Raw genomic sequence first — 25,966 nt, forward strand, 5'->3', positions numbered from 1 at the left:
GATCCTATAATTGAAACCACGACAAGGGGCCTTATACTTTACAGGCTACGTTTTACTTGACCATTTGGGAAAAGGTAGGTTTTTACAACAATTCATTGTGTCCTTTGCAAATTATCCTAAACCATGGGTCAAGTAACCATTTCACTGGTTTAATTTCTCATTCGCCCCGATATCAGGTTGTGCGAAGCCTCTTCAAAGGCGTGGCGTCATATTCAACTCAATTAGTGAATTTGCTTTATGGAGGTAACTTCTAACTCTTGGTGAGAGTGACTGTAAAATATTAAGCTTGGCCAGTTTTGGGATAGTAAAAAGGAGTTGTTCCTCTGACTTTTGGGTCGGTGTTTTCATTTTCTTGAAAATATGAGCTTATCCAATTCGGCTCCGGGAATTTTGTTGTCAAATACTTAGGTTAAGTTGGTGAACTCTTGAAGTAGTAAACCTTTGGTCAAGGGTATATGGGAATGAAGTAGCTCCAGTTTTAACCACTAAAAGAGTTGGACTTGTGTAATCCAACGCCGTTTGTATCGTTTCGTACCGAGGTGGTGATTTTGCGAGATAGTCATTTGTCCCTCGTTATAGATAAAGTCTGGTTGGGGTGTATAATTGCGACACCGCCCAGATAGCAAGCATGTCTACTGTCAGTCTGTCGTATTTGGTTTACATCGAATCTGAGCCGCAGGTGTAAGCAATTCAGAGGAATAAATCCACAATATGCAAATGTATATCAGTAAATAGCCTGGAACTTTCGATTATTTTGAATAAAACGCTTCTTTTCTGGTAACACTGCGTGCTCTGGAGCACCTTTTGTACTCGCTGCAGTTGTTAGCACTACTCTGTATCCAAGCATTTCAGCGATTACTATAGTCTATAACGCTCTATATTAGCATTGTATCCTGAAAGAAAATGAGTAAAAAACGGTACTCTAGGCATGTTAATTTTAATGTTAGTGATTTTTCACAGTTCCGTGTAACAACTATACTTCCCTGTTGGATGTCGCGATAACTAAAAAGGGTGCATCCTCGGCTGCCTGACTGCGACTTTGGAGCTTCAAATGACCCTCTTCTCCTGCCTCGAAACCAAAAAGTTCTGACGCAATGGTTGAATTGGGACATTCTTAACCCTAGTTTAAATAATGTTACCAAAAATTATAATTCCTAAGATGGGGTCAAGCAATTTGTCTCCTCTTTTTGGTAGATGAAATCAGATCAAAATAGCCTCGTATTTGTGATCCTACGTAAGATACGAAAGCGTTGACATGTAATTTATCCTCCTCAACCAGCATCAAGTCGGGAGCATCTCAACAAGCGAAACACTCAGTGATCCATTCAGGTGAATAAAGGCTCTGCCTGTCTAGCACCAAAATGGAATTTTAAAACTAGTTGTGAAACGAAAATGTGGTTTATATATGGTGAACCTTAACAAAATTAGTAAGCTATAACTAATAAAATGCCATTCAGTCAATTAATAGCTGTCATACTCTGAATGATCATGGGCGTAAATGTCGGGCTTGCGATAGCAATGTTGAATAGGCGACATTTCTTAAATGGTCTTGAAGTAGCTCAGCGTAATTTTTCGCATCATTTTTTAAAATAAACTTTTTTTGGTGTATGTAGGCACATGACGCTTGGGATGCCAAAGATCTATCAACTCATAGAACCTGGGATTGGAAATTCAAAAGATTCTAATAAAATGCATCATTAGAATTTTGAAAGCAGGTTTCTGGGCTACTTGTCGAAATGTGGATTCAAGTTCCGGGCATGAAACGCATAGAGGGAGACTAAATTTACACGAATCCAACGTCTTTGCATATTTTCATTTAGTATAGAAAACATAGCTGAATTATTAATGCCACATTGTAGTGCTATGTTATCTATTTCCAAGACAAGACCCATTTACCGGATTGCGTGTACCAAAGATTCCCCTGGTAGCCTTGTCACAAAACGCACTTTTTAAACAGGCAACTTGGATGATTCCGGGGCAGTTACTACTGCAGGAAATATTGCTAACTAGCAGGGGGAATGAAAACCTTTACCATTTGGAAATAACTGGTCTCCGTGCTTAAGGGAGAGGTAGGCATTTTTTGAGGAAATAAATGATTTTTGGTATTTCACAATGAATACCGTTCCTATGACCCGGCTCTTGTAGACTAGGCATTTACTTTGCCGCCTGAACCACTTTAACAAGTGCTGAATGCCTACTAAGTGGGTTTGTGTTAGATTGCTTCAAATAACAAGAAAAAGATGCTGCTTTATTGAACCAGACTACGGTTGTAAAACTGTAAATACCCGATTTTGGGTTGAAAAGATTAAGCGCTTCGGTCCTCGTTTGATTACGTGGTTGTAAATTTTTAAACCAAAGTTGTCAGCACTGAAAGTGGGGTGCGCAATGCCACCACTTTATGTACGCAAAAAATTGTCAAATTAATTTAACTATTAACTGTTACCTTTCGATTTAACTTCTGGCGTTAACTACCATGAATTGATCTCATAATTTTATAAACAAGGAGTCCGGTTGTCTTTCCTGAGGTCTATGGATGCTTTTAGGCGCTAAGGGGAATCGGTTAGGTGTGCATCACCTGGCCGATTTATATGAATTTGAGGCATTCAATCACTAGGTTGTAGATCCGGTAATGCGTGATAGCTGCGAAGGAGACCAGACGGTACTTAACTTAGTCCGTGTGACATTCACGCCCTTAACTGTCTCAGGACCACGTGGGAAAGTCGATGCGGAGTCGCCACCAATCCTTCCACAGTGAACAGGCGCACAAATTTTAGTGGACTAATCTAGCTTGCCCAAGTGATTCTCTGGCGCAGATCCCCACCTACCTCTCAATGTGCATGAGGCCGTTTGACGGGGGGATAATCGTTGGATCAGATCGTTGATGCATTTTCTGTTCCCTAATTATAGCGTGAAAGGACAACCTAGTTTTGGGTGTCCAAGCGCACAATGCAAAGGGTGGGTCGCCAAATTGCGTAAAACATTAGTAAGTCCTCCTATCACTGTTGGTTTTGGCACGTAATGCTATTTATTAAAAAAGAGTTTAATCCGTGGCCACGAGAAATAATGCCAAAGCCCGGTTACTTAAAACTCCTGATGCCAATAGAAAGGGATTCCCAAATTTAGTTAAGCAGTCATGGGTGTCATATAATTTAACACTGTATATGTCAAATGAGGCCTCAATAAGAGCGCCTCACCTTATGAAAGTCTTAGGAAATGTCAGCTTACGGTTTTTGAGGAATGCAGAAAATACATCTGACTGCTCACCTACCCAACTTTACCAAAACCCAAGAGTATACTCATGATGAAATGTCGGTAAATAGAAACTTAAGAATGTGCCTAATGGGCAAAAAAAATCCCAAATGTTCGAGGGAGAAAGTTTGGGCCGAATCATGCACATCTGAATGTTTTTGTGGCAAGGGAGCTAGAATATTCTATCAATTATGATAGCCGTATAAGCTAGTCCGTTCGCCAACCAGCCTGGACCTTAAGCTACGTATATCTCATCTTTAAAGCAGATTATGTATGCTTAATCACCAAGAGCCTAACATGGAGGCAAGTCATTGTGCACAAACACGAATGATCCCCTTTGAAAATGTTTTGATTTTCACACTTTTAACGATATTTGAGCTGTTACCGAGAGCAGCATCCCCACTGTACATCGTAGGCATTATTTAGAAAAAGAAAGTATCTACACCTTTAAACATGGTGCCTTAATTTGACCCACATGGTATCTTTTAACTAACCCACAGATCAAACGTAACACAGAGCGAATGCTTAGGGTCTACAGTGGCAACAAACGTTATATCGGATTCAGTAGTGTATCTTGGATCCAAAATGAAAGAATAGTTTTTCCCAGACGCCGTGGGATTGGCTTAGGACCGACAAATTGCAGACTTATGCTGCGACCAATGGGGGCGTTACTTCGGCTATGCTATATGGCCGGCACTCCGCGTAGTCAGCCAACCAAAACGGCCATAAAGAATGGGGCATTTATTTAACGTACCAAAACATTCTTAAAGAGGCATTGGATACATTAGGAGGGGCATGTGTCCCGCCGGAGTCGACTTTGAGGCAGTCATACCGATAGTGAATATGGGTGAAAGTACAAAGAAAGAGGAGGCTGTAGACACACTAAACAGCCGTTGGAAATACACCTGGGACAAACCGGTTTCAATAAGATGCCTGATGTCAAGACGTGTAGGTTCCGTATTTCCTCCCTTTTGCCTCAAAAATATCTGATAGTAAGTTTAAAATCCATGTAAATTGAGCAAGCATGTTTAATTCTTTAGCCAGTTTATTAATTATGCACTTAACCAAAGTCTGCTTTCATTGCAGGAGGCCGGATGTATCATTGGGAAGGTAGTATTGTAGCGCCAAATTTTACGTAAATAAATTTTTAGAATGGGGAAACCATCAGCTTTCTCCGGAAAAGAGTGAGTAAAAGTTTTTCATGCTGCAAAATGAGGAATTATGTATATTTTTTTAATTTCAAATATTTGCTAATAAAGGCGATAATAACTTTGTGAAACCTGAAGAGAAATGCTTGTCATGAGCGCTCAAAATATTCCTAATTTCTAAGCATGAAAAGTTAGAACTTTGGATGGGCTAGAAAATGTTTTCCAGCATGAATGCCAATGCTTACTTTCCACTTCACAAAACGAATAAAAGCATTTTGAAGGACTACTCTTCGAACCCAGCTAAGGCTCAGCTAAGTGCGTTGTCACGTGGGCGATTTGTTTTTAGCCACGCCCCATTGCCCCTACTTGTGGACGTAGTTGCATCGGTCATGACAGAACTCCTCGAGAGAAGATTCTATTGCTAGACAGTCCTTACTCTGGCGAGAGGGTATACAAAACACTCACATCTAATCGTTTATGCACGCGTCCTCGCCTAACGCTTTACGTGATGTTTTCATGTAACAGCACACCCACTTTAATGACATTGAACTAGATTTGGCACTTGAAAGTACAAATTAGTCTGTAATTTCTGCGTCCTTTGAAGTTGATTACCTGATGGGACTGAAGTAAATGCCAGAGACGAACGAAGTTTGGCTTGCACAGTTTACTTTGGTGACGGCTTTCACTTTTAGAGCGGAGCAAAAATTAAGGTGTCTGACAGGGGTGTAAAGGAGAGAATCGTCTCTGTTTCCGGAAATATGTCGGCTGTAATTCGTGTTATTAAACTATTCTGTCGAGAATTTGCTTGGGTATGTTCCATATTTTAACACCATTGGTGACGCTTGAAAAACTTGAGTGAATGCAAACTTTGCAACTGAATAATGGCCAATCAATTTGATATTACTACGTTTTGACTGCTTTATCATCATGAGTTAGGCTTAAAGTGAACAAGCTTTTATCCTTTGCAGTGTAATTTGGATTGACAATTACTCACCATGGTCAAAAAGGAAGCATTTGACTACCAAAGACTTCCAGCTAAAGCAGCAAACAACAACGTTTTTATAACAAATGGGATTTATGAACTAGGCATGTGCTGCTCATGATTTAAGTAGGCAGATATAAGGAGAAGCAAAGTATAAATTCATTACAGAGGGTTTTATTTATGCCACAATATGTCCTTGATGAATTGTTTTATAATACAAACAGATGTACGCTGATCGTTTGACAATGGAGAACATTTCAAACATTCCCAAGTTCATTTTTCGGATACTTTTGCCCACCTCGCTTTGTGGACCTCTAATTGGCCAGCATGGAGAAAGTATTCACAAGCTAAGACAGGTAATGATATCTACTTAGCAAGATAACTTTGCTAAAGTTTGATCTATAAAATAATGATTAGCAGACAAAGTGATGAAAAAAATATGTGGTAGGGAGAGATTTCAGAATTCCATGAAATCTACTCCTGTATACATCAGTCTACGCATGCTTTTTCATCCATTCTCTTCCAAAAATGCTTTTAACATCCACATTGTTTGCACGGATTCATCTCAAGGAACGTAGACACATTGACACAACCACAAGAGTAAAAAGGATAGCGCAGTAAAAACTAGTGGTGCAGTTAGGTTATGATTCATTTCAGTGCCAGCTGACGAAATTTAACTGATGCGCAACTCAACCGATTCGTTATTTTGCACTAACTCTGTCGCCCGTTTCTTCTCAGCTTACGGGTTCCCTGCTCAAGATTACACGGCATAAATTGCCCAACTCAACCGATCGCATTCTCTTCATCTACGGTACAGTCGCGGCGATTACGATGTGCCTTGAGATGATATGCGCTCTGGTGGGAGAGGTACGTTGGCGGTGAGTGACAAGTGTCGCCACGCAGTGATGCACCCTTAGAAATAGACAAACGCAGGCAAATCCTATTAATCCAGAAGTTGACAACATGACCCTACCGACTAATCAAAGAAGTTAGTGCATCATTTTAGGCATTAGCTTTCCGAAAAGGTAACCTTTTATTATCAGAACAAAGAAGTATATCACCTCAAAGTACAAATAGGGGAAGTGTTCACGTGTTACAGTAACTGTGCGAAATGGGAAAGGAATTTTGCCGGGGTTTTTACGAGTTACGCACAAACAGAAGATGTATGAGCCAAGCGGAGTTAAACAGGAGTGGAGGTAGGAATGCAAATTAACGTCCCTGCATCTATGCTGATTCAAAAAGGTCATTTTAGGCATGGAGAGGAATATCACCGTGAGGTGTGCAAATAAATTTTTGGGATGCCCAAGAATGTTGACAATCTGTTAACAGCTTTCTGATCTCAAGGAAAACCTTAAGCAAGTAGTTTCTTGTAATTAGTAATTTCTACCTATTTAGGCCTATTTTACATGCAGCAGATGAAAGTGCGCAGTCACACGTTCACGTGAGAGAGGGCTCCTGGAATGAGGCTAGGGAGGATTCTGACTAACCCCAACACGGCGCGATGCGCAAAGTAACCATTGTGCGTAAAATGGAGGCACATTTAGATAGCATTCGTGCAAAGTACTGGCAACATTATTCAAAATTTAAGGAAACCGATTTTTCATAATAGATCAAGGGGAGATCAAACGAAATACCATACATTCCACCGTCTAAAACTGCCAGTGCCTACTCAGGGGTGCCTTCTTCTCCTCAGAGGCTGAAATTTGCAGCTCCAATGATTTCCAGACCGTGCACTTTTCGAAACAGTGGACAAAGAGTCACCGACTTAAAGGTAAGACATTCAGTAATTTAATGAAAGGCACGTCTGGCCTACAAGCCACTGAAAGGCGATACGAATCACTAAAGGACACGTTTCCCTCAGGAAAATGCATTAGCAAGGTAATCACTTTGTGCGGTCCATTAGTGGTCCTTGTATAAGTGATTTCGATTTCAACTTAAGCCAAGATCTTTTGGCTCTATTGCGGCATTGGTGACTAAAAGATGAAAATTGAAGACATCAACGGTGCCAATGTAAATGATTTTATTTCGTTGAGGAAATATTTTTTGACTTCCACCAGAATTTTTTGTTTTGCAAATGTGTGAATAGTCTAAAACCTAAATCTGCTTTCGTTTAATTTGGCAAACGGACACAATATAATGCTAACAGTAAAAGCTAACTGCGTTTTTGTGTAAACCCCAATTAAATCCAAATTACCTTCTAAGCCCGACCACATGCAGATCGGCAAAAGGCAACATGCTGCGTCCAAACAGACAAAAGGTTAAGCAGGTGAGGTTCTTTAAAGTGCAAACCAAATAACTTTAATTTTTCTTAGTAAAATAAATACTATTTTAGTTTATTATCCTTCTCCGCTGTAACACCAACCTGCTTGCAAATTCCACCCTTACAACATGTTTTACTTCACCTTCATTTCCCAATCGTCCATTTCGCATGTGGTGGTTTACCGTCTAGAAGCGATGATAATAAGATGGAGAGATGTCAGAGGAGGAGTCAGTTTAGTATCGCATTCAGATCCTACCAAGAGTGGCAATTTTTCTGACGAGTGAAGTTTTGCCTCGTCCAAAATGGGGTCTTGCTTTGTACTTTAGGATTAGGACATTCTTCCTACTGATTTATTTGTTCTGGGTGTTTATGGGGGAAGTTTTTCTTGCACTCGTTAAAAATGTGTCGGGCGGATGGATCTCAGCCGCAATTGCTCGGCCTTCAGTAGAACTTCGTAGATGGCAGCACCATCTGCAGTGCATCACGCTCTCACACAAAACAAGCACTGCGGCAGATGCCTTAAAGGCGTTTGTCCGTTCTGCATTACATTACAAAAGTCAATTTTAACCACATCTCACTTCTTTCATATGACATAGAAGAAGTGGGGAAAAACTGACCTACTGTGAAGCTTGTTGTCACACGTTACTGCACGGCATGCGGCACTTATCCTCTTGACTTCCACCAAAATTTTCCCCTTTTTATTTGACGTGGGTGAAAAAAAACCTGTTTCGCTTTAATAATTCACGTTCAGCATTAGTGAAACTTCTTAACACACTATGTATAACATATTTTAATAGATGCTGACACACAGTTCCTCATTACTGTGAAGAGTAGAGGGTTTTCTGGAACGTGTTGTACCATCACCAGAATAAAACTATGCATTTAAGTCATTTCTGGGAGACGCAGTCTACCACTGCACATTCCTTGAATGCTATGCAATAGATTTTACGAGAATCTTATGAAACTTTAGAACTGAACTTAAATTCTCAAAGTAGATAAGCTTGGATTACACCCGATTCCTTGGAGAACACAGCAAGGAGTACTGTTAGACTGACCCATACAGATGCCCTACAATCCATGCACACATACAGTTGAATGCAGTGGATAGGACACAATTTATCAAGTGTCACTGTAGAGGGCTGAACTGAGAACCCAACAAACTTTTTGACTAGACGATTTTTGGCCAAAAAAGATTTGACCATGCAGCACCATTGGGGTGATGGGCTTAAATCTCACCTTAGTTGTCGCATTCATGAGGTCAACATCAGCCGTCGTCCTATTCAAATAATTCGATATCACATTGACATAAATCGAATGTTCTTGACCAACTTAATTACAAAACCAGATGTCGCCTTCCCAAGAAACATTACATGTCATCTGATAAGCTCGAAACGTATGGAGAACACTTAGTATCATCTACTATACATGGAAAAACCTCTGCGATAACAGTTTTCCCTTTATGTCTTTGGTGTCAACAATTCACTTCTACATAACAAGTAATCGAGATAAAAAGGAAACGCCTGTCCTACTTGCAGTAACTGAGAATGCAAGATTAAACAATTTTGCTTTGCCTCACTTGCTAAATAAGGCAGAAATAACCTTCTTCGACTCGACTTTAGGCCACTTTGCGCTTCCTATTTACTCTGAATATGTGAATAATCGTATCGTATTTTATCTTGTAGGAAGCGGATGCTTTGAACGAACTCCTCGCTCGCTGTGGTGAGCCATTGTTATGAGGCTTTTCCTTTGCACGATCGCAAATACAGGGTTAAATACCCATGGGAAAAGGCGCAATCCCATCGAGACTCTCCAGACAGACAGGCTTACGTGACTTACATCATACTATTCATTACTTTAGACCTTAAATATAGAAAGCGCAACAAAAATCGTCAGTGCTAGATATTAACGACTGGGCTATAAAAAGCCACCATTTTTTCTCTCAGTACGGTCACATGAATTCACTTTTACTTATGTAACAAATTCTAGGTAGGTTCTAATTAAATTTATTGCTTGGTCGAAAAATTGCCTTTACAGAAAAGCACGAATTTCGACTATTCTAGTGCGAATAACAAATGTCACAGCCACCATCTTAAATAAAAGTAGGTGTCTTAAGGCCATGCTCCCCATTTTAACGGTTAGATTAAAAAAACTAAAAATCTTGCCTCACTTCTGAGTATTTTAAAAAAGCGGGAGCTGACACACTCCGTAAATACTCGAGTGCGTGTTCTCGCTCCGCTTGTAGTAGCACGTGAGCAAAATTATTTTGGTGGGAAATGAAGGAGCCGAACATTTGGAATGCCTCTTTTCTGCCATCAACAGTATCACTGCCCACAGCAGCAGCAGCCGCGCTGTTGCCACCGCCGCCACTGCAGCTGCAACCGCCAGCGCCTCAAACAACCTACCCAGCAAATGCCACCTTGTTCAGTAGTGTTTTATTAGCTGCATCTAATTGGGAGGTGAGGAGAGATATGCTCGTTGCCAACGACCTCATTGGCTGTGTCATTGGAAGGGGTGGAATGAAGATTAATGAAATTAGGAAGGTGAGTTTAATTTCTTTTCATTTGGCGGAAAACATTTCAATTGTGATCTTAATTACAGATTATTCTGTCTTAAATGAAGTCAATGAACCAGGTAGATGCGGGAGACTAGAAAAAGTTGACGTTGAGGAAAAGCTGCTGACACTTTGTGTGATGCAGTGGAAGCTAGAACTAGCCTCAGGCAGAAATTCCCACTAAAGCATATTTGATTTATCGCTAGCACTCAGCTGACCAGCTGAAATTCACTTTACTTGCTATTTAAAGTGACAGCTCGGATGATCGTAGTGCTCAAAAAAGAGATCTGACGCAATGAACATACGCAACAATCAGCGAGATCCGTACCAGTTACACACAAATATCGCCTAGATTTTTCTTTGGAATAAACTTGTTTCCAAACGTTATTTAGGCATCTCAAGCCACAATATGGATTTCTAACGATGAAAAGTTTCAGTATTGTTCTCGCTTAATCACTATAATCGGATCGCCGATGGCCGTTGATTCAGCAATCAGCATGATCAATGCCAGGTAAGAAGAGCGTCCCTACGAGTGGGGTATAGCCAAGTTTCATCGAAAATGCTTATGTGACAGATCCTACATTGACTTAAAATGACGATAATGGTGAACATCATGGCTTTTAATTGTTCTCCTGCAATACTTTCTGTAGTTTTAGTGAAGTGCTTTAGAGCTTGCGGGAATGACAGAAGGGAAAGTAGCAAGTACACACCTTTTAAATTCATTGGTGGGGAGAATCGTTTGAACAAACCCTAAATTTTGAAAAGTCTATGAATACAATCTTCATTCATTCCACTCTGAACAATATGTAGTGGAGAGGCAAACCGGTGGCCTACTTGAAGTTAACCTGCACACGTAGTCTATGGTAGGAAATTAGATTTTACGAGCTAACACAAGATGGTGATTCGGTGTACTTTTCAATCCAACCTATTACACGGATACTAAGTCCTGCAACTCCAAAATGTTGCTACACAAGCACTGGGCTGCAAATAAATAAATAAGTGATTAAGCAAGGCAAATAAATGGCACAAAACCAACATGTCTAGGTAAATGTGATATCCCATGCTCTGAGCCAATTGACAGCCACATCTATTTGCTTCTATTCTCATTAGTTATTCGGTTCTTCTTGTCTAGTTTACAATGCCGCGAGGTAAGTCCTTCATTGACTTATGGGTGTATTTGGTAAAATTGTGCCCAACTGATGTCAGCTTTTCCACTCTAGGCCACCGTATTGCCTTCAGAGATCGTCCAACCTATTTCATAATGACAACGTGATTGCAAGACTTCGCACCAGCGACAAACGCAGGAAGCTGAATATTGTCTTGTAAATAGAATGCTCCAGAATCCCTCGTTTAGATGAGTGCCCTCTTCTGAATTAATGTGTTAAAGTAAAGTTCGAGTTAAGTGGTAACCCTAACGAATAAGTGGGTACGAAGTCATTTTGGGGTGTTATTTTGGTTATCTCGAAAGACGAATTTATAGCCCCAAGGAATCTCATCATAGCATCTAAGTAATTACAGCACTTAAGGTTCAACCACTGTAGTAAATGAGGTAAAGATTGCCAGAAGATACTAACCTTGTCAGTTCTTGAGTGTCTATTTACGAGGCACACAATCTAAATCCAGTAAATCTGATAAATTAGACTCCATTTTGACAGAGGGGTGAATCTAACTTACCCCTGAAATTTAATTAAACAGTTAACACTCGCTGTCGCTCCCATATTTTCCACCAATTATACTGATTTATTAGTGTGGTGGTAAATTTTTTTCTGTGCGATTTCACTTTGCAGCAAAAGAGACCAGAGGTACAATTGTGGTGTATCGCTAATTTTGCTCTCGAAATTTCAAAAGCCAAGTCTGAAGGGAGTAAAGGGAAGTGAAAAACTCAACCGATAAAATGTCATCTGGACCTTATGTCCGTAACCTCGTGATGTCAAATGTTAACCTTCCTCAAAAGAGAAGGTCATGTTTGGAATTATGACCCAACTCCCACGTAGTGGTGCACATTATTTGACAAGTAGCCCACAGTCAGTTGAATTTTATGGCTTCTTAACAGTGTGCGTGACTGGCCTAAATTAACTTCATTGCTAACAGAAGTATGCATATCAAATGATCCCAAAGTGATACATCTAGTGATGGTGTGCTGCAACACGTCTGCAGACGTTCAAGACCTGGAGTTGGCGGATAACATGTTTCCTATCCTCTTGTCGGTGCCATAAGACATAATTGTCTGGTCAGCTGAAACTCAGAGTTGTATCTTGCGCCTAGATCCATTTTTTATAAAAAAAGATTAAAATGCTACCAAAAACTTAAATTGTTGCTACTACTATCGTACAAATAAAGCAAAGAAAATATACTGTTAATTATCACTTTGGCAATCTCTGCTAATTGTTAAATAAATAAGGTTTCAATTTGAACTATCAGAAGTGCGCATTGAAGGAGAATATTTGACAAAATTCAAGCTATCATTTGTAGTAATGGCTTTCAAATTTAAAACTTGAAAGCGATACATACTAAAGGGTTTGACACCTTGGATTCAGTATTTCACATTATTTACGCAAGGTGTCAGGTAGACAGCTAAAATAACCCTATAAATAAGTGTACTTTCAACTAATTCCCCTCTTGAATTCACCATAAGCTAATTGTCTTATTCCATTCAAGGAAAAATTGGACTTATTAAATAATTCCTCCCAAGGAGATTGGTAGCAGCCGATGCGCACGGCAATTCAAGTAAGCGGGTCTTATCACCACGACTGAACGCGTGCCTTGGCCACCTTGACGAAGCGCTCATGATATCTCAATGATTAAAAAAAGAAAAGACTGTCCGCTGGTATGATGGAACGTGAGACGAAGTACTCCAACATAGGAATCACCAAAGCAGATCAAAGTAGACTTCCCACATCGCCGATGTAAACCATAGATGCGTATTTTCATGGTTGGCTGGTCCTATAACTAAAATCTTTCATTTCACTATCCAATATAATATTCGCGAATTATAACAACATTGCGGCTTCGCAGAGACTTAAAGAATAAGACCTCGATTCTAGGATATAATAGTCACTCTTCCGAAAATCTTAAATTTATCACCTATCGAATATCATCATCAAAAGACCGGCCTGATGACTAATGTTTCCTATGATGTACGTGCGCACGGTCTGCTCTCAGTGTCGTGGTTAAAAAAGAACACTTTAGAGACAGCGCTTAGAGCTAAAAAGATTCGGAATGGTGATTTTATGGAAAAATTTTGTGTGAATTTGGATGTCGTCTCGCATATTGTCAGAAAATCAAATGAATGAGCTTAATGAGGATATAATACTTTTGATGTTGCCTCTCTGTCGTAGTGTCAACTATTTGCAAATTTGAAAAAAACGTATGCTAGCTACCTTCCAACTGCCTATCCCCATTCAAGCTTTCACACCAGCCCCAAAAAGTGTGACAAATGATGGAAAAGGAGTTAAACAGACCGTGTAGTCGTTTTCAACATTTCGTGACGAAGGCTTACTCCATCTGTCCGTTCTTAGGCACCTGAGACCACCTCGCTCTTGGATAATAAAACGTATTATTAATTTGCCCGAACAAATAAATCTAAAAGCAACAATGATGGTTAATTTAGATTCTCTACAGTGTCGCTAAAATAGCGTCACTTAATTAAACAAAGAACTTTCCACAAATTTCTAGAAAATCCAATTAAATCTGCATTTCTTCGTAAATGGCAATTGCTCTTGTGCATCTGTACTGGTATTTAGGACCAAAAAATACGCAAAAGCAATTTGCCATTGTTAAAGCACTTGCTTGGCCACTAGTGCTTTGCCTATCTATCATATCCCCATGATGATTGCCACCTACGCCAACATTTTCGCTTTGGGGTGATGGCAAAAAGAATGGTATGCAGTACGGCCAGTGGTAAAAAGAACTGCAGCGTCCTCTAATAAAACACACTGTATTTTGAGAGCTTTTGGTAAAGAAATACATTATCTTCCAGTAAACCAGCGGTATCGTGTTATCATCTGCCTGAGCCTTTGGCTAGGGTGTGAGTGAAAAAGCAAACCACAACCAATGCTTAACAAATAGTTAATAACAGAATAATCAAATTTAGACTGCGACTCCAATATTATGATTTATGTTTAGCATTCCACTGTTAGAATGAGACACCCGAGACACTTCCAAAAGCCGTTGCCAAAAGGCTTAATGAAATGGGAATTGGTCAAGCGAACTGAAGCGCGTAGACAAGTTACATGCTCTTAATTTAGCTTTTTAACGTGCTCGTTTGCTCCACCTCCAGGCGGTCGTGTATTCAAACAAATCAGTGGAAAATCATTCCTCTCTTCGCGTTACAAACTGGCCATAATGGGTGATTAAGCCTGCACTGTCCCGTTCAGCAGAGTGTAATCAGGCCTTTGAGGTAGCAACTGAATTTGTTACTATCCGGGCCATAATTCAAACGTGTTGTAACAAAATTTCGAGATCCATGTCGAATGACGGTGCAGGGATAGCCCAAGAGACTATTCAAAGGATGTATGCGTTGAACGCCCGTATCAAACGTTAAACATTCATGCTTTATAAATTCACTGCACAGTGGGTTAATAAAATGATGCTTAATTGTGAAAGGATACTTTATTAAATATTTTGTCGGCCCTACCTCCAACAGAAATGCAACAATTGGCGTCGTTCACATGACACACAAACGAATGTTCGCCCCCTCCTCGCCCATCTTTGCTCTAACAACCTGACCCTAGAATTCCAATTTTTATCTTTTGCAAATGAATATGTCGCAACGCGATTCCACCAAGGTATATTGCTTTGTAAGTTAGACTAGCTTCACCACGAGGGATGAGAACTCTCATCGTGGATCTGGTTTTATCACTTATCTAATTTGTGAAATCTCACATTGACTCCGCTGCGTTTCATGGCGGGATCAAAGAAAAAAATAAGGTGTAAACTTCTCTACAAGGCAATTAAAATTCTTACCAACCAAATGGTTCGACTTCAAATCTTTCACTTAAGCCGAATCAAACCAAACTGAGATACTTGATACTTTTCATTTGAGTATATATATCGCATCAACATCAGTAATACATTGTCTTTAAAGAGGATAACGGAAGTAACGCATTATTCAATACGTATGAAGTGAGGAAAGACTCAAATGCGGAGTACTGTCAGGAAAGTATAACAGCAGAGCACATTATATGTTTACAAATAAGGTTGGAAATATCAACGTAGTGGAATTTGAATGGACGGTCGATTCACTTCACTCACTGCGGATATTCACCACTTCGGGAACGAGTTTTTGTCGCCATGTCAATGGCAAGATTCATCTGCACAATCTGCTGGTGGAGGTTCACACTACAGAAGGAGAGTTGCCATTCCTTAATGAGTAATCCCCTCCTACCAGAGAATCAACAATGCCACCGGAAGTAATCTAATCTATATTTTGCTAGTTAATACTTCCCAATGCTGCATAGATTCAGAACCATAAAATAAGATGAACTTATTAATAACACACACCACTCTGGCAAGTGAAAACAACTGCAAATACCGCACACTGGCGACACTGAGGAGACATGCTGTGAAGGTAAATGATATTACCATGACAAACTCACGTGTAGTTTATGTAAAATATGGCCATTTGGACCGAATTTGGAGTTCCCTTAATCGTTATGCGGCGAAACGTATTGCCCTCCTCAGCATCAGCGATTTTGATGAATGCCTTAGATGCCTAGTAAAAATAATGTTGACAACATATCTAATACCAATGGCAGTCAAATGTTGGCAAGGTATACAAACACAAAGACAGTGTCGCTTCATGCTGTAAATGTAGGCAATGAATTATTTGTCTTGAAAACTAGATAACCCTTAAAGTAGTAATTTTGGTCACCCAGTTTCTATTTCTATGAAAGTGAAGAAAGGTGCCAGAGTAGATTTAAAAGGTTTTACCGAAAAAGTTTATGAAGCCTACTTGACGAATCATATTAATTTTCGAGCCTCCTCGTCCAATTATACACCCGACAAGCTCGTCCCGGAGCAGTAGAGATTTCGTCACCTCCATGCATGAGGATTGATTTTGAGGGAACCTACATCCAAATTCTGCGGGAGAAATCATGTCGCAATCTAAATGGATTTTAGTAAAAACATTAGGACGCGCGTTTCGTATCCCTACGCTATTCAATGAATGCCTTAATTGCAAATTCCCCCTAAACCAAACTTATGAATAAGTCACTGTACAAAAGATCGGAAAGTGACGGAAAACCAACAAGACAAATGAGCTGATATAATGCGACAAACAAACCACACCATTTTAAAGTACATTTCAGGACAATAGCTAGCGCATCTAGTTTTCCATCTCTTTCGGGATCTGCAATGTAAGACAGCACAACCATGGAAAATACTCACTTAACATTTAGTGCAATACAAATGTTTCTAGGAAAAGCTTCAACTGATTTACACTTTCAGCCATTCGCTCTGTGAGAAATTGTCAACCAAGAGATTGATAGGAGTACACCAGGAATAAACTTTCTGTCAAATCGAGAGATCAGTTAAGAGTGTTTTCATTCGCCACTGTTCGAACAGTTGCATATGTGGGAAAGCCAGTATCAAGAGTAAGACAATGGAGAGGAATTGATGGTCATGCATAAAACACCTAAGCGACTACCCCAATAGGTGCGTAAAGGCAGCAAAACATCTGTAAAACTTCAAATAAACTCTTATCTTAAAGATGCAGGTGCGAGTAAACGAGTGGTCATTTATATATATGGCAGATCAGGACTTAGGACGTTTATAACCGAGTAAAAGCATAATTGAAGTGCATTGAAATATAGCAGAAGGTACAGTGCCTACCAAAGGGTGTACGAAAACCCTGCATCAGACGCAAAAGTGAGCACCGATTGCCCGTCCCCGCGAGCTCTCCTCGCCAGCCCCGCCCCGACGAATAGTGTTGCCGGTGGTGGGAGTGCCGCTCACCTAATCGATTGCGCGGCTCGGTGAGCACCACTCCTCCAGAACGACTAGATATGCCTTGCACGGACAAAGTGGCAGTACTTTCAACGCGGGAGGGAGGGTATTTCCTCCATTTTTTTGGCGGTAGCCTTAAAACCAGCTAAACGTTGAGTCTGTAAAGTAACTTCACTGTCGTTCATCGTAGTTGTGATCATTACTATTTCCAAATGCGGTTTAAAGCACACGAAACAAGAGTACTGGTGAGTACTTACTTAAATGTTCTTCTTTGCCATATATATCTGCAATTCTGTGATTGTTTTACAGTTACGTAGTACGGCTGAAAACTTTAGCAGTAGTAGTACTGACATGTTAATTTGGTGCGATCATGTCAGTTCAAGTTTACAGCTTCAAGTTCTATGCTGGATTGCAGCAGGAGGTGCGAACTAAGATTTATTAACCACTAAATTTAACTTAAAACAGAAAGTTCTCTATTTAGAACTATCTCTGTGGAAGATTACATTAAAGGAGCCACTAAAGTCCTTCAATAGCTCTTGCACGTTTTACAGTTCGATTAATCCTCATTGAAGCATTTTAAGTGAATAGGCTGCATTTACGTGCCCTGAACCACTAGTCACTGAATGGTATCAGTTGGTGCTTGATGGGATCTCAGCCCCGCGTTGTTCTAAGTATGAACATCCCATTTGACCGAGTTATGTTGCAGTAATGAGTACCGGCAAGCAAGCATAATTTGAGCAAAAGATGGAAATATTCGCCTGGCAATCACGCAGAGGAAACTAAAGTCCACGAAGTGGGTTTCTTAAATGCGAAATATGTAGCAAGTAGATTAGTTTGCACGTAGCCGTAACTTTTTGAAGATTGTTGCTATCAATGAGGATGTGAGGTTGACTTCCCTTGCTACATAGAGAGTTTTTAGAAATGATAAAGCGAAATACAAATGGCAGGGCAGCAATTTACTTGCACACTTTGGAAAGGTCGCTGCTATGTCTGCCCATTTAATGGCTAATTATTCTGGCACCAACACCAACATAACACTAGTCTGTATCACTAGATCACACCAACGCCTCATGGATGTGTAGCCACTCTCCACCCAAAACGCTGAACAATATGACATGTTGTAGTGCTCTTGCCAATTAAACGCTCTGGGGTTGTACAAATTTCCCCTTGACTTCATAGGTAGATTGACATATATGCATGTGGCAGAAAAAGAAGGTATTTAATCAAGAGATTAATGAGGTATGATTTAAACAATTTTAGCCAATCATGCGAGTTATATATTTTCATTTCGTTGGGAGAACGCTTTTATCTCAATTCTATTCCTTATTACTTTTCTAACTTGTCAATTCGTCAATTTTCAGATCATTGCAAATAAATAAACAAATGGAAAGATCGTAATTACAGTGGTGCTTATTGAATAAGAAAATAGTAAGAGTAGTAAGGGAAAGTAGAGCCAATTTTACAGACATCGTCCCCAAAAAAGGAGGCTATGAGCTTCAAATAAAATTGTTTTGTGAAAATTTGTGCAGAACGAGGAAGCATAACTAGCCCCAATCCAAGTAAGCTTGTCAGTTTTGGACAAAAGAATGGAAAAAAGGGAAGTTAGAATTGGAGGAAACGGAGCCACTGTTGATTGGTACGCTGATTAAAAAGTGACTTCCGGTTTGACTGCAACTGAGACTCCGGTAGCGATCCTGAGCTGGGACTGCTTAAAAGCTGGGGAAGAGAGCACGGACGCGGGAGGGGGCAGCGGGGCATGCGAAGCTGCGCTCACTTCCATCAGACGGGCATTTGCAAATGGATAATTGCGATAGCTTAATCACATTCTTTGATGTCCTGGCCAAGAGGTCATGCCTCAGATTATCTGCTAACCCACACTCCAAGCGTCTGCATTCCTCTTTTTTTCGCGGACATTATAATCATTTGAAGCACCGCGCTATACAATTTTCAGAACATACTTGAATTTCGCCGACTGAACCACGTATTCGTACGAGGGGTCGTGTCTGTGCTACAAAATACTAAATACCTACTGCAATTGGTCCGTAAATGCACTACGCTTTAGTATTAGCGTAGTTTTTATTCATTTTCAGGGCACGACCTTGTGTCAAAAACTCTGTGTTTGGAAAATTCTATGGCTATGATAAAGTCGATTTGATTGCTCTCTTCCTTTTCCTTTTTAAAAGCTGCCATATAACGTTTACAACTTCATTAAAAAATCGCGAAACGGCGTGTTTTCCGCGTCTGAATAAAAGCACCGCACCCCTAGGGCTGCGACTGCGTTGAATCATCTGCCGTTTGTTTACCGACTGCTTAAAATATGCAGCTTATGCTAACTTGTGTATTTTTTGAGACAATATATTATCAATCTAGGAGTAGTTAAATGTGATGAAAAATAGCTAATGCTTTAGATTTCCACTATTGCCTTATTTTACCCGCAGTGAATAAGTCACGAATGCAAAAATAAGTAGATAATTGATAGACTACCATGCACAGGCATAACCTTCTCATCGTTGACAGCTCACTTTTCTTCCAAAAAAGAGAGGTAATAAGGAAGCTCACTTTATTTTCCCGCTGAAAGTCCATTCCTGCAGTAAAATTGGCTGATACTTCGGACTTGTTATAATCATATCAAAGCGTCTCAACTCTCCTGTCTTCTGCTGGAACGGGGGCTAGCAATCCACACTGCTACTTGAAGCATTCGAGTCACACCTTGCGACAGCAATTCGTGTAAAACGAACTCACGTAGCAGATACATCTTGTTTCTTGTGAAGAAATATCAATTGTTTGAGTACTTTTAAACCAAACAAATGCAGACACCTGAAGAATCACGAAGGAGCATTTGCAATAAGGCTGAACACCTCTCAAAAAAGCCATGTTTTAGCTTGGGTTTGTGCAAAGGTTACATCCTACGGGAACGAAATTCCCGAATAATTTAGTTTAATCCCTTAGAGATTAGTATCTAGAAGGCGTCTGTTGCTTAGGCAAAAAATTTCAGTTTTAACGTGTAGTAACTACAGCACCTAGAACCGTGATATTTCCTTTTAATGCTAAAAATAAATTCCCGTAAGAAGTTAAAATGTACCTTTTCAACCCTGTTACCAATAAACCAAATGTTCAAATTCTAAAAGGGACTTGCATTTTGTGTGAAAGAAAATGGGTTTTTTAGATCCCACTTTAAGCCAAGAGGAAGAAAACATTTCCTGCTTTTTATGATGCGAGGAACTCATTAGCTGCCTCAACCGAGATTCCATACTTTAAACATTTCCAAGTCTTGTCTACTAATGGTCGGGATACACCCGGTTATCTGCAAAGTGCGGCACGGCGTTCAATTTACCACCTCCATTTTGCTGCACTGTCAGGAGAAAAAAAATAAACGTACAAGTTATTTTTTCGACAGACGAGGCCCATTTTTTGTAAACATGCACCCATTTATTTCCAAAAACCCTTCAACACTTTAGGCAAGGTGATGTAATCTTACAAATGAAAAATTTCTGCATCGGTTTCAAGTACTTTCCGTATTCATTCCACAGTATTCGCGTTGAACTGAGGCCTTGTTTTTGCGCATAAAAAAGGATATGACCAGCTACCCCCTAGTAGTAAAGTGATACGTGTCTGTATCGCAACATCAGTCGAGTTCATACCAAGTTTTGGTTTACTTATAAGAGAGTTTAGGAGCGACATCAACTTAGAGGCCGATGCTTAATACTAGGTGAAGTTTGAATTCATTCACTGGAAGTCAAGAACGTCAAAAGTTACTGGGTTCTTGTCTGGCAGCAGATACCTCATCACAGGTCAGCGATATTTAAGGGAGCATGCGATTCTATCAACTTTATAAAATATGTTGCTTTTTATGACGCTTCCATAATGCAAAACTATGGGCTTGAGAGATTTGACCAAGTGTTCATTGAGTATTGGAAGGAGCTAACCAAAATGCCAGTAATAAAAGAGAAATTACTATTCGAAATTCAAAATATACTCCACTCTTTATATTAACCACTTTTCCCTTCATTCAGTGTTGAAGTGCTTTTGAGTTTTATTTGGGGAAAAACAAGAAATGAAGAGAAAATCCCAAAGCATGGATTGGCTTTGGAGGTTTCTCAAAGCTGTGATTCGTGGACGCGAGCTTAACGCGGAGAAAAGTCCTATCCGACTGCAGGTATGACATTTAAGGCTGTAATGGGGTGTACTTTAACGTACAAGCAGATCCGGGCATGGGCGTTATGATTGCAATAGCTTCTCCCTATCGAATCTTAAAAATGTGACCCTCAACACAAATGCGTATTAGCTCTTCGAAGCCATAAAATGAAGTAACTTTTATTAAAAAATGCGTACCAACAGTGCTTTTCCTTCCTAATTCATACAATTTGTAAAATGAACCTTGAGGTGGAAAGATGCCCGACTTCGGAAATGAGTTACCATTTAAACGAGCATTCCTCAGTGTTCTGCGCACATCCATGACGGCTTCAAACCAAACTATCGGTAGAAAAACCATTGCCTGCTTCAGTATTTCATTTACCTCGACACTCATTTCCGTTAACTTACTCTCAGAATGTTTGAATTGTCTTCACCTTATATTATTAGTAAACTTATTTCAATCGCCTGAGTATTGGTGGCCAATGCCAATTTGACATAGTTGCGCAATGCCCATTACCTTAATGACTTGGAAGAAGATCGTTGGTCACTGCATTTGCTAGCCTAAGAATATTAACCTAACCCATACTGTAAGTAAAATGCATAAAGTTGAGTGGTCCTTTTACAGACGCAGGGGAAATTTAGCACATTTGGACGCCTTGAACGCTTAGAATGGAATTGTCTGGACACCCTCACAACACTCGTACTGCAATACACTGATGGTCGGGTACCTGTTTTCGCGTGTTAGGCACATACAAGCGTTCATTTGTGAATATACAAAGTTACAAGCCACAGCCCATATGCAAACATTTTCAGCTGTGTGATGCCTATTTCAGCCACATGACCTTGCTCCGAAATTGTTAACGAAAATTTGGAATTTTGAAGCTGAGGTTGAAATTCTTTCCAAACTTGTTGTCAAAAAAAGATACTACAGTTCTGTAAACAAGAAGTATCCATCTGCTAGGACCCTTGAGAAAGCAGAACCGATGAAAAAAATGGGATTAATGACGGTGAAGAAAGGAGCAGCAAAACTGTGGCGATGAATACATCCCTGAGAGACTAGGTCATGAAAAATGTTCGTTTGATAGCAAACAAATGTCTCCCAACACATGATTAACACATTGACCCGAGTCACAAGTAGAGTTTGCGATTTTTACGATCACTTCGGTCCCTGCCACTACAGCACTTTCGACTACGCATATTTCCAAAATTACACCTTAATTCAGGAAACCACATTCACACCAATGTAATGGTCATGTCAAACCTGTAAGCAAGAAGCGTACGCCCACACATATCACTCCGGTTTTTTTAAGATTTATGCCATGCTGCATTTTTGAAAACGAAATCCATTTTACCTGCCTTGAAAAAAAAACACGCCCGGACAATGTGCAGAAGACGCGCTCATGTAGCCGGCAACAACTTAAATAAAGTCAATCAAGAGCCTAGAAGCTGCTTCGCCCCAAGAAGATAATCACATAATACTGAAGAGACAAGATTGAAGCAATCAACTGGTAAAAACCAAAAGGAGCTTCACTTACTGAGGTTCATTGGCCTATGGAAGATTGCCATTTCGATTCTTCGTGAAATAAATCACCTAATTATCTATGGTGGAAGCGGTTAGCCTTAGGATGTTTCGAAAATATTCAGATTTTAAGGCAGATACCCAACAGCCTATTATTAGTCCAGTCATGATCAAAACAATGAGCGTTTATTTCTTACAAAAGACAAACGTCTACGGAAGTATCGAAATCACAGCCTCATAGGGCAGTCATATCAAATGAACCAAGAAGGTTAAATTTATAATGCCTTATATCTACATGTTAGGAAACCATTTGTAATCTGGCAACCGATAACTTCGCCAAGTTTAAAAGCATAATCATGTTTGTAAATTCACAATTCTACGACGGTGGATCGCATGCTTCGTATGACAGCAGCCGGATCATCAGCACTCGTTACTGCGCTGCCTGAGACGATCATGTTAGCACCATTCTAAAAAAGTCCACAAACGACCTACTTATTAATCGGAAGTAATAAATACCTTCAAAAGCAGTTCAATGCTGGAGAACGATAGCGTTAATACGAAAACAAGGAAAACGCAACGAAATTCTGGTCCAAAGAAGTTGCGCATATCTAACGAACATTAATGAGGTTAACACATATAAAAAGTTGCAAGCGTTGTGTCTGGATTTAAAAGTAATTACAAAACTAAATAGGCTACACTTAAAGACGATAGATGGAATGTAGATGACACGATTCCTGCCAGTATCCTCCAGGCACACAAACATACAAACAGTCAGGAGATAATAGCGGTCCGATAAAAATACGACCAAATATGTGCATTAATAGTATGGCAGTGGTTTGTGAAATCCATACACAAAATAACTTCACATACCTTAATGCATTCGCGAATCGTCTTTGGGCCAACTCCACCGTCAACTTCAATATTTAGGTCTTGGTACTTCTCTCGAAGCGCCTTCACCTACAAGAGGGCTTATTAAGAGCCGGCACACAATAATATTTTCAAACCGGCTTAAAAACATCGAATAACAGGTATAAAAAGCATGGAAATTTAAAGTAGTGCCTTTTTGAACAGATTTAGAAGTTAACTGCAATTAAACAGTAGGGATCAATACCTTGGACATCATATCCGCCATAAAAGCCTGACCACCAAAACCAGGTTCAACAGTCATCACAAGTATCATATCCACAAGATCAACATACGGGAAGACTTCCTCTACAACTGTTTTTGGCTTGATTCCCAGACCCACCTAGAACAGGCTCAGAATGAAAGGCGATATTAAGAATACGAACGTTACGATAGGAGAATGAAGCAATCTTATCACATTTTTGCATTTCAACAATTCGATGAGTCGGAAATACGAACCCACCTTCATGTCAGCCTCCCGAATCTTTCGAATGCACTGCTTAACGTCATCAGTGGCCTCGAGGTGAAAGGTATATTGAGTGGCTCCAGCTTGACGCATTCCCTCGATCCACTACTCTTAGACCAAGAATCCGGATGTTATGAACTCAAAAAAAGTAGATGGACTAATTAGGACTTTTAAATTAGTGCAGACAGGGCACTCCACAAGAAGGAAACTACAATTATGTAGAGATTTTACGATAGTGCACCTTTTCAGCACAGCACATTTTGAAATCATCAGAACAGTTAGTTGAGGACAAGATCAGACCCCCAAAATCCACATCCGATGAAAAATACAAAATAAAGGTTGTGCGAAAATATGCTGGAACAAAGTTAACAAAATTTTGGCATTTCTGACACGGAACAACTTAAGTCTGAAGAAAACAGGTTCCCAAAAACTTTTTTAATTGCCTTGACTTTTTAGACCACAAAGCATTGCTCACTACTTATTATTACCATAAGGTATATTATGGAAATTTAGCTCATTAAAAATTTCCAACATATTGGCTATAACTAATAGGCGAAAGCTAGGCTGTAAATGTATGAAGAGAACGTAAATTTGGAGGAGAGAGAACAGTAGGGATAATAGAGTACAGCATAGAAAATAATACTTGGGGTAAATGACAACTGGTTCGTGCGTAACCTTCGCACAGATGACAAGCTCACAGATCAAATTTGTAGAAAATGTTAAAGCAATTCCTCACTCCCACATTTTGAACAAATAGATGTGATCATAGTTTTATTCCACTTAAATTACTCCAAACACCGACAAAAAATAGACTACCTCGAAAAGTGATCATTCCTATGTTAAATTTGGTGAATGAACAACAAGTTGAAGGAAGCACGAACCTTTTCAGGTTCTGAAACCATCATGTGTAGGTCCAAGAAGGTTTCAGACGGTAGTTTGGGTCTTAAACACGACACAACTGGGTGTCCAAAGGTGATGTTCGGTACGAAATGTCCATCCATAACGTCCAAATGAAGGTAGTCCGCACCTGAATCGATTAGCTTCACAGACAAGTCCGCCAAAGAAGAGAGGTCACCGTTTAGCACTGACGGTCCTATCCAAACTTGATTTGAGCACGGTACATGGGCACCGTGACCATGATTTTCACAGCCTCCTGAGGGAAAATAATGAGCGCCGAACCTTAAAAAAGACTTCACCCCCACTAAGATTGGTTTCTCAAATGCGTCAAGTGGTTTAATTTGCAGTATCAAATTCCAATCCATGTTAGTACGAACCCCCATTTCTCAAAACCTAAAAAAGGTGTACTTTGATGGCACGGACCAAATGCTGAGTGAAGAAGTTACGAAACAAGATGGCACATGTTTTGACTACCGACAAAGTGATGCCTAGATTTGAGATCCCAGAGTATGGACATTAGTAACAAGATTCAAACGAAAATGGACCAGCAGTTCTCCCCTAACGCCATAAAGGATCGCAAGATCAAACGTCTACACTAAGTAGAGTATTGAAAAGACGCAAAACAGAAGCACAAATCTAGCTTAATTGATAGGCTGTTTTAAGTAGGTTCGATAGATTAAATTGGGTCGATGTGCAATTATCGAGAATACGAATATTGGCATGCGATCCGAACCAAGAACGTGGGAATTTAAGATCATTTCGGTCTAAGGAAATCGCATCACAGTCAAAAAAGACTATATCCACCAACCTGCCATGACGAAAGAATAGAGACAACAAGCATAACACACTGACCTTAAAAAGCAAATCCAGTAAATCGGGGTGTAAGGAGTGAACCATCTCCACAAATGACAA

The 25,966-nt window shown here is 39.9% G+C and overlaps 5 protein-coding genes across 5 annotated transcripts; 3 read left to right on the top strand and 2 right to left on the bottom strand. All coding sequences in view use genetic code 11, as the record gives it.

The window, feature by feature from the left end:
- Window positions 1–4,044: 4,044 nt before the first annotated feature.
- EGR_00289 (Poly(rC)-binding protein) lies at window positions 4,045–6,261 on the top strand (the record flags this gene model as incomplete). Its single annotated transcript, XM_024489538.1, has 5 exons — window positions 4,045–4,197; window positions 4,401–4,433; window positions 5,090–5,206; window positions 5,604–5,735; window positions 6,118–6,261. 5 exons carry the CDS (start codon window positions 4,045–4,047, stop codon window positions 6,259–6,261), a joined length of 579 nt encoding a protein of 192 aa, XP_024356216.1.
- Window positions 6,262–9,098: 2,837 nt separating this feature from the next.
- Window positions 9,099–11,516, top strand: EGR_00290 (Poly(rC)-binding protein; the record flags this gene model as incomplete). Its single annotated transcript, XM_024489539.1, has 5 exons — window positions 9,099–9,173; window positions 9,322–9,358; window positions 9,959–10,179; window positions 10,583–10,701; window positions 11,411–11,516. The coding sequence occupies 5 exons, from the start codon at window positions 9,099–9,101 to the stop codon at window positions 11,514–11,516; spliced, it is 558 nt and encodes a 185-aa protein (XP_024356217.1).
- A 3,046-nt stretch (window positions 11,517–14,562) lies between these two features.
- On the bottom strand, window positions 14,563–17,335 carry EGR_00291 (Poly(rC)-binding protein; the record flags this gene model as incomplete). The annotated part of the gene is made up of 6 exons (XM_024489540.1): window positions 14,563–14,689; window positions 15,444–15,572; window positions 15,788–15,903; window positions 16,144–16,295; window positions 17,022–17,198; window positions 17,230–17,335. The coding sequence occupies 6 exons, from the start codon at window positions 17,333–17,335 to the stop codon at window positions 14,563–14,565; spliced, it is 807 nt and encodes a 268-aa protein (XP_024356218.1).
- Window positions 17,336–21,189: 3,854 nt separating this feature from the next.
- EGR_00292 (hypothetical protein) lies at window positions 21,190–22,309 on the top strand (the record flags this gene model as incomplete). Its single annotated transcript, XM_024489541.1, has 2 exons — window positions 21,190–21,291; window positions 22,103–22,309. 2 exons carry the CDS (start codon window positions 21,190–21,192, stop codon window positions 22,307–22,309), a joined length of 309 nt encoding a protein of 102 aa, XP_024356219.1.
- An 847-nt stretch (window positions 22,310–23,156) lies between these two features.
- On the bottom strand, window positions 23,157–25,951 carry EGR_00293 (Ribulose-phosphate 3-epimerase; the record flags this gene model as incomplete). The annotated part of the gene is made up of 6 exons (XM_024489542.1): window positions 23,157–23,255; window positions 23,659–23,745; window positions 23,900–24,034; window positions 24,155–24,262; window positions 25,039–25,310; window positions 25,903–25,951. 6 exons carry the CDS (start codon window positions 25,949–25,951, stop codon window positions 23,157–23,159), a joined length of 750 nt encoding a protein of 249 aa, XP_024356220.1.
- Between the last annotated feature and the right edge of the window lie 15 nt (window positions 25,952–25,966).

Source organism: Echinococcus granulosus (assembly GCF_000524195.1).
Source record: "Echinococcus granulosus chromosome Unknown EG_S00001, whole genome shotgun sequence".
NCBI classification, from domain to species: Eukaryota; Metazoa; Platyhelminthes; class Cestoda; order Cyclophyllidea; family Taeniidae; genus Echinococcus; species Echinococcus granulosus.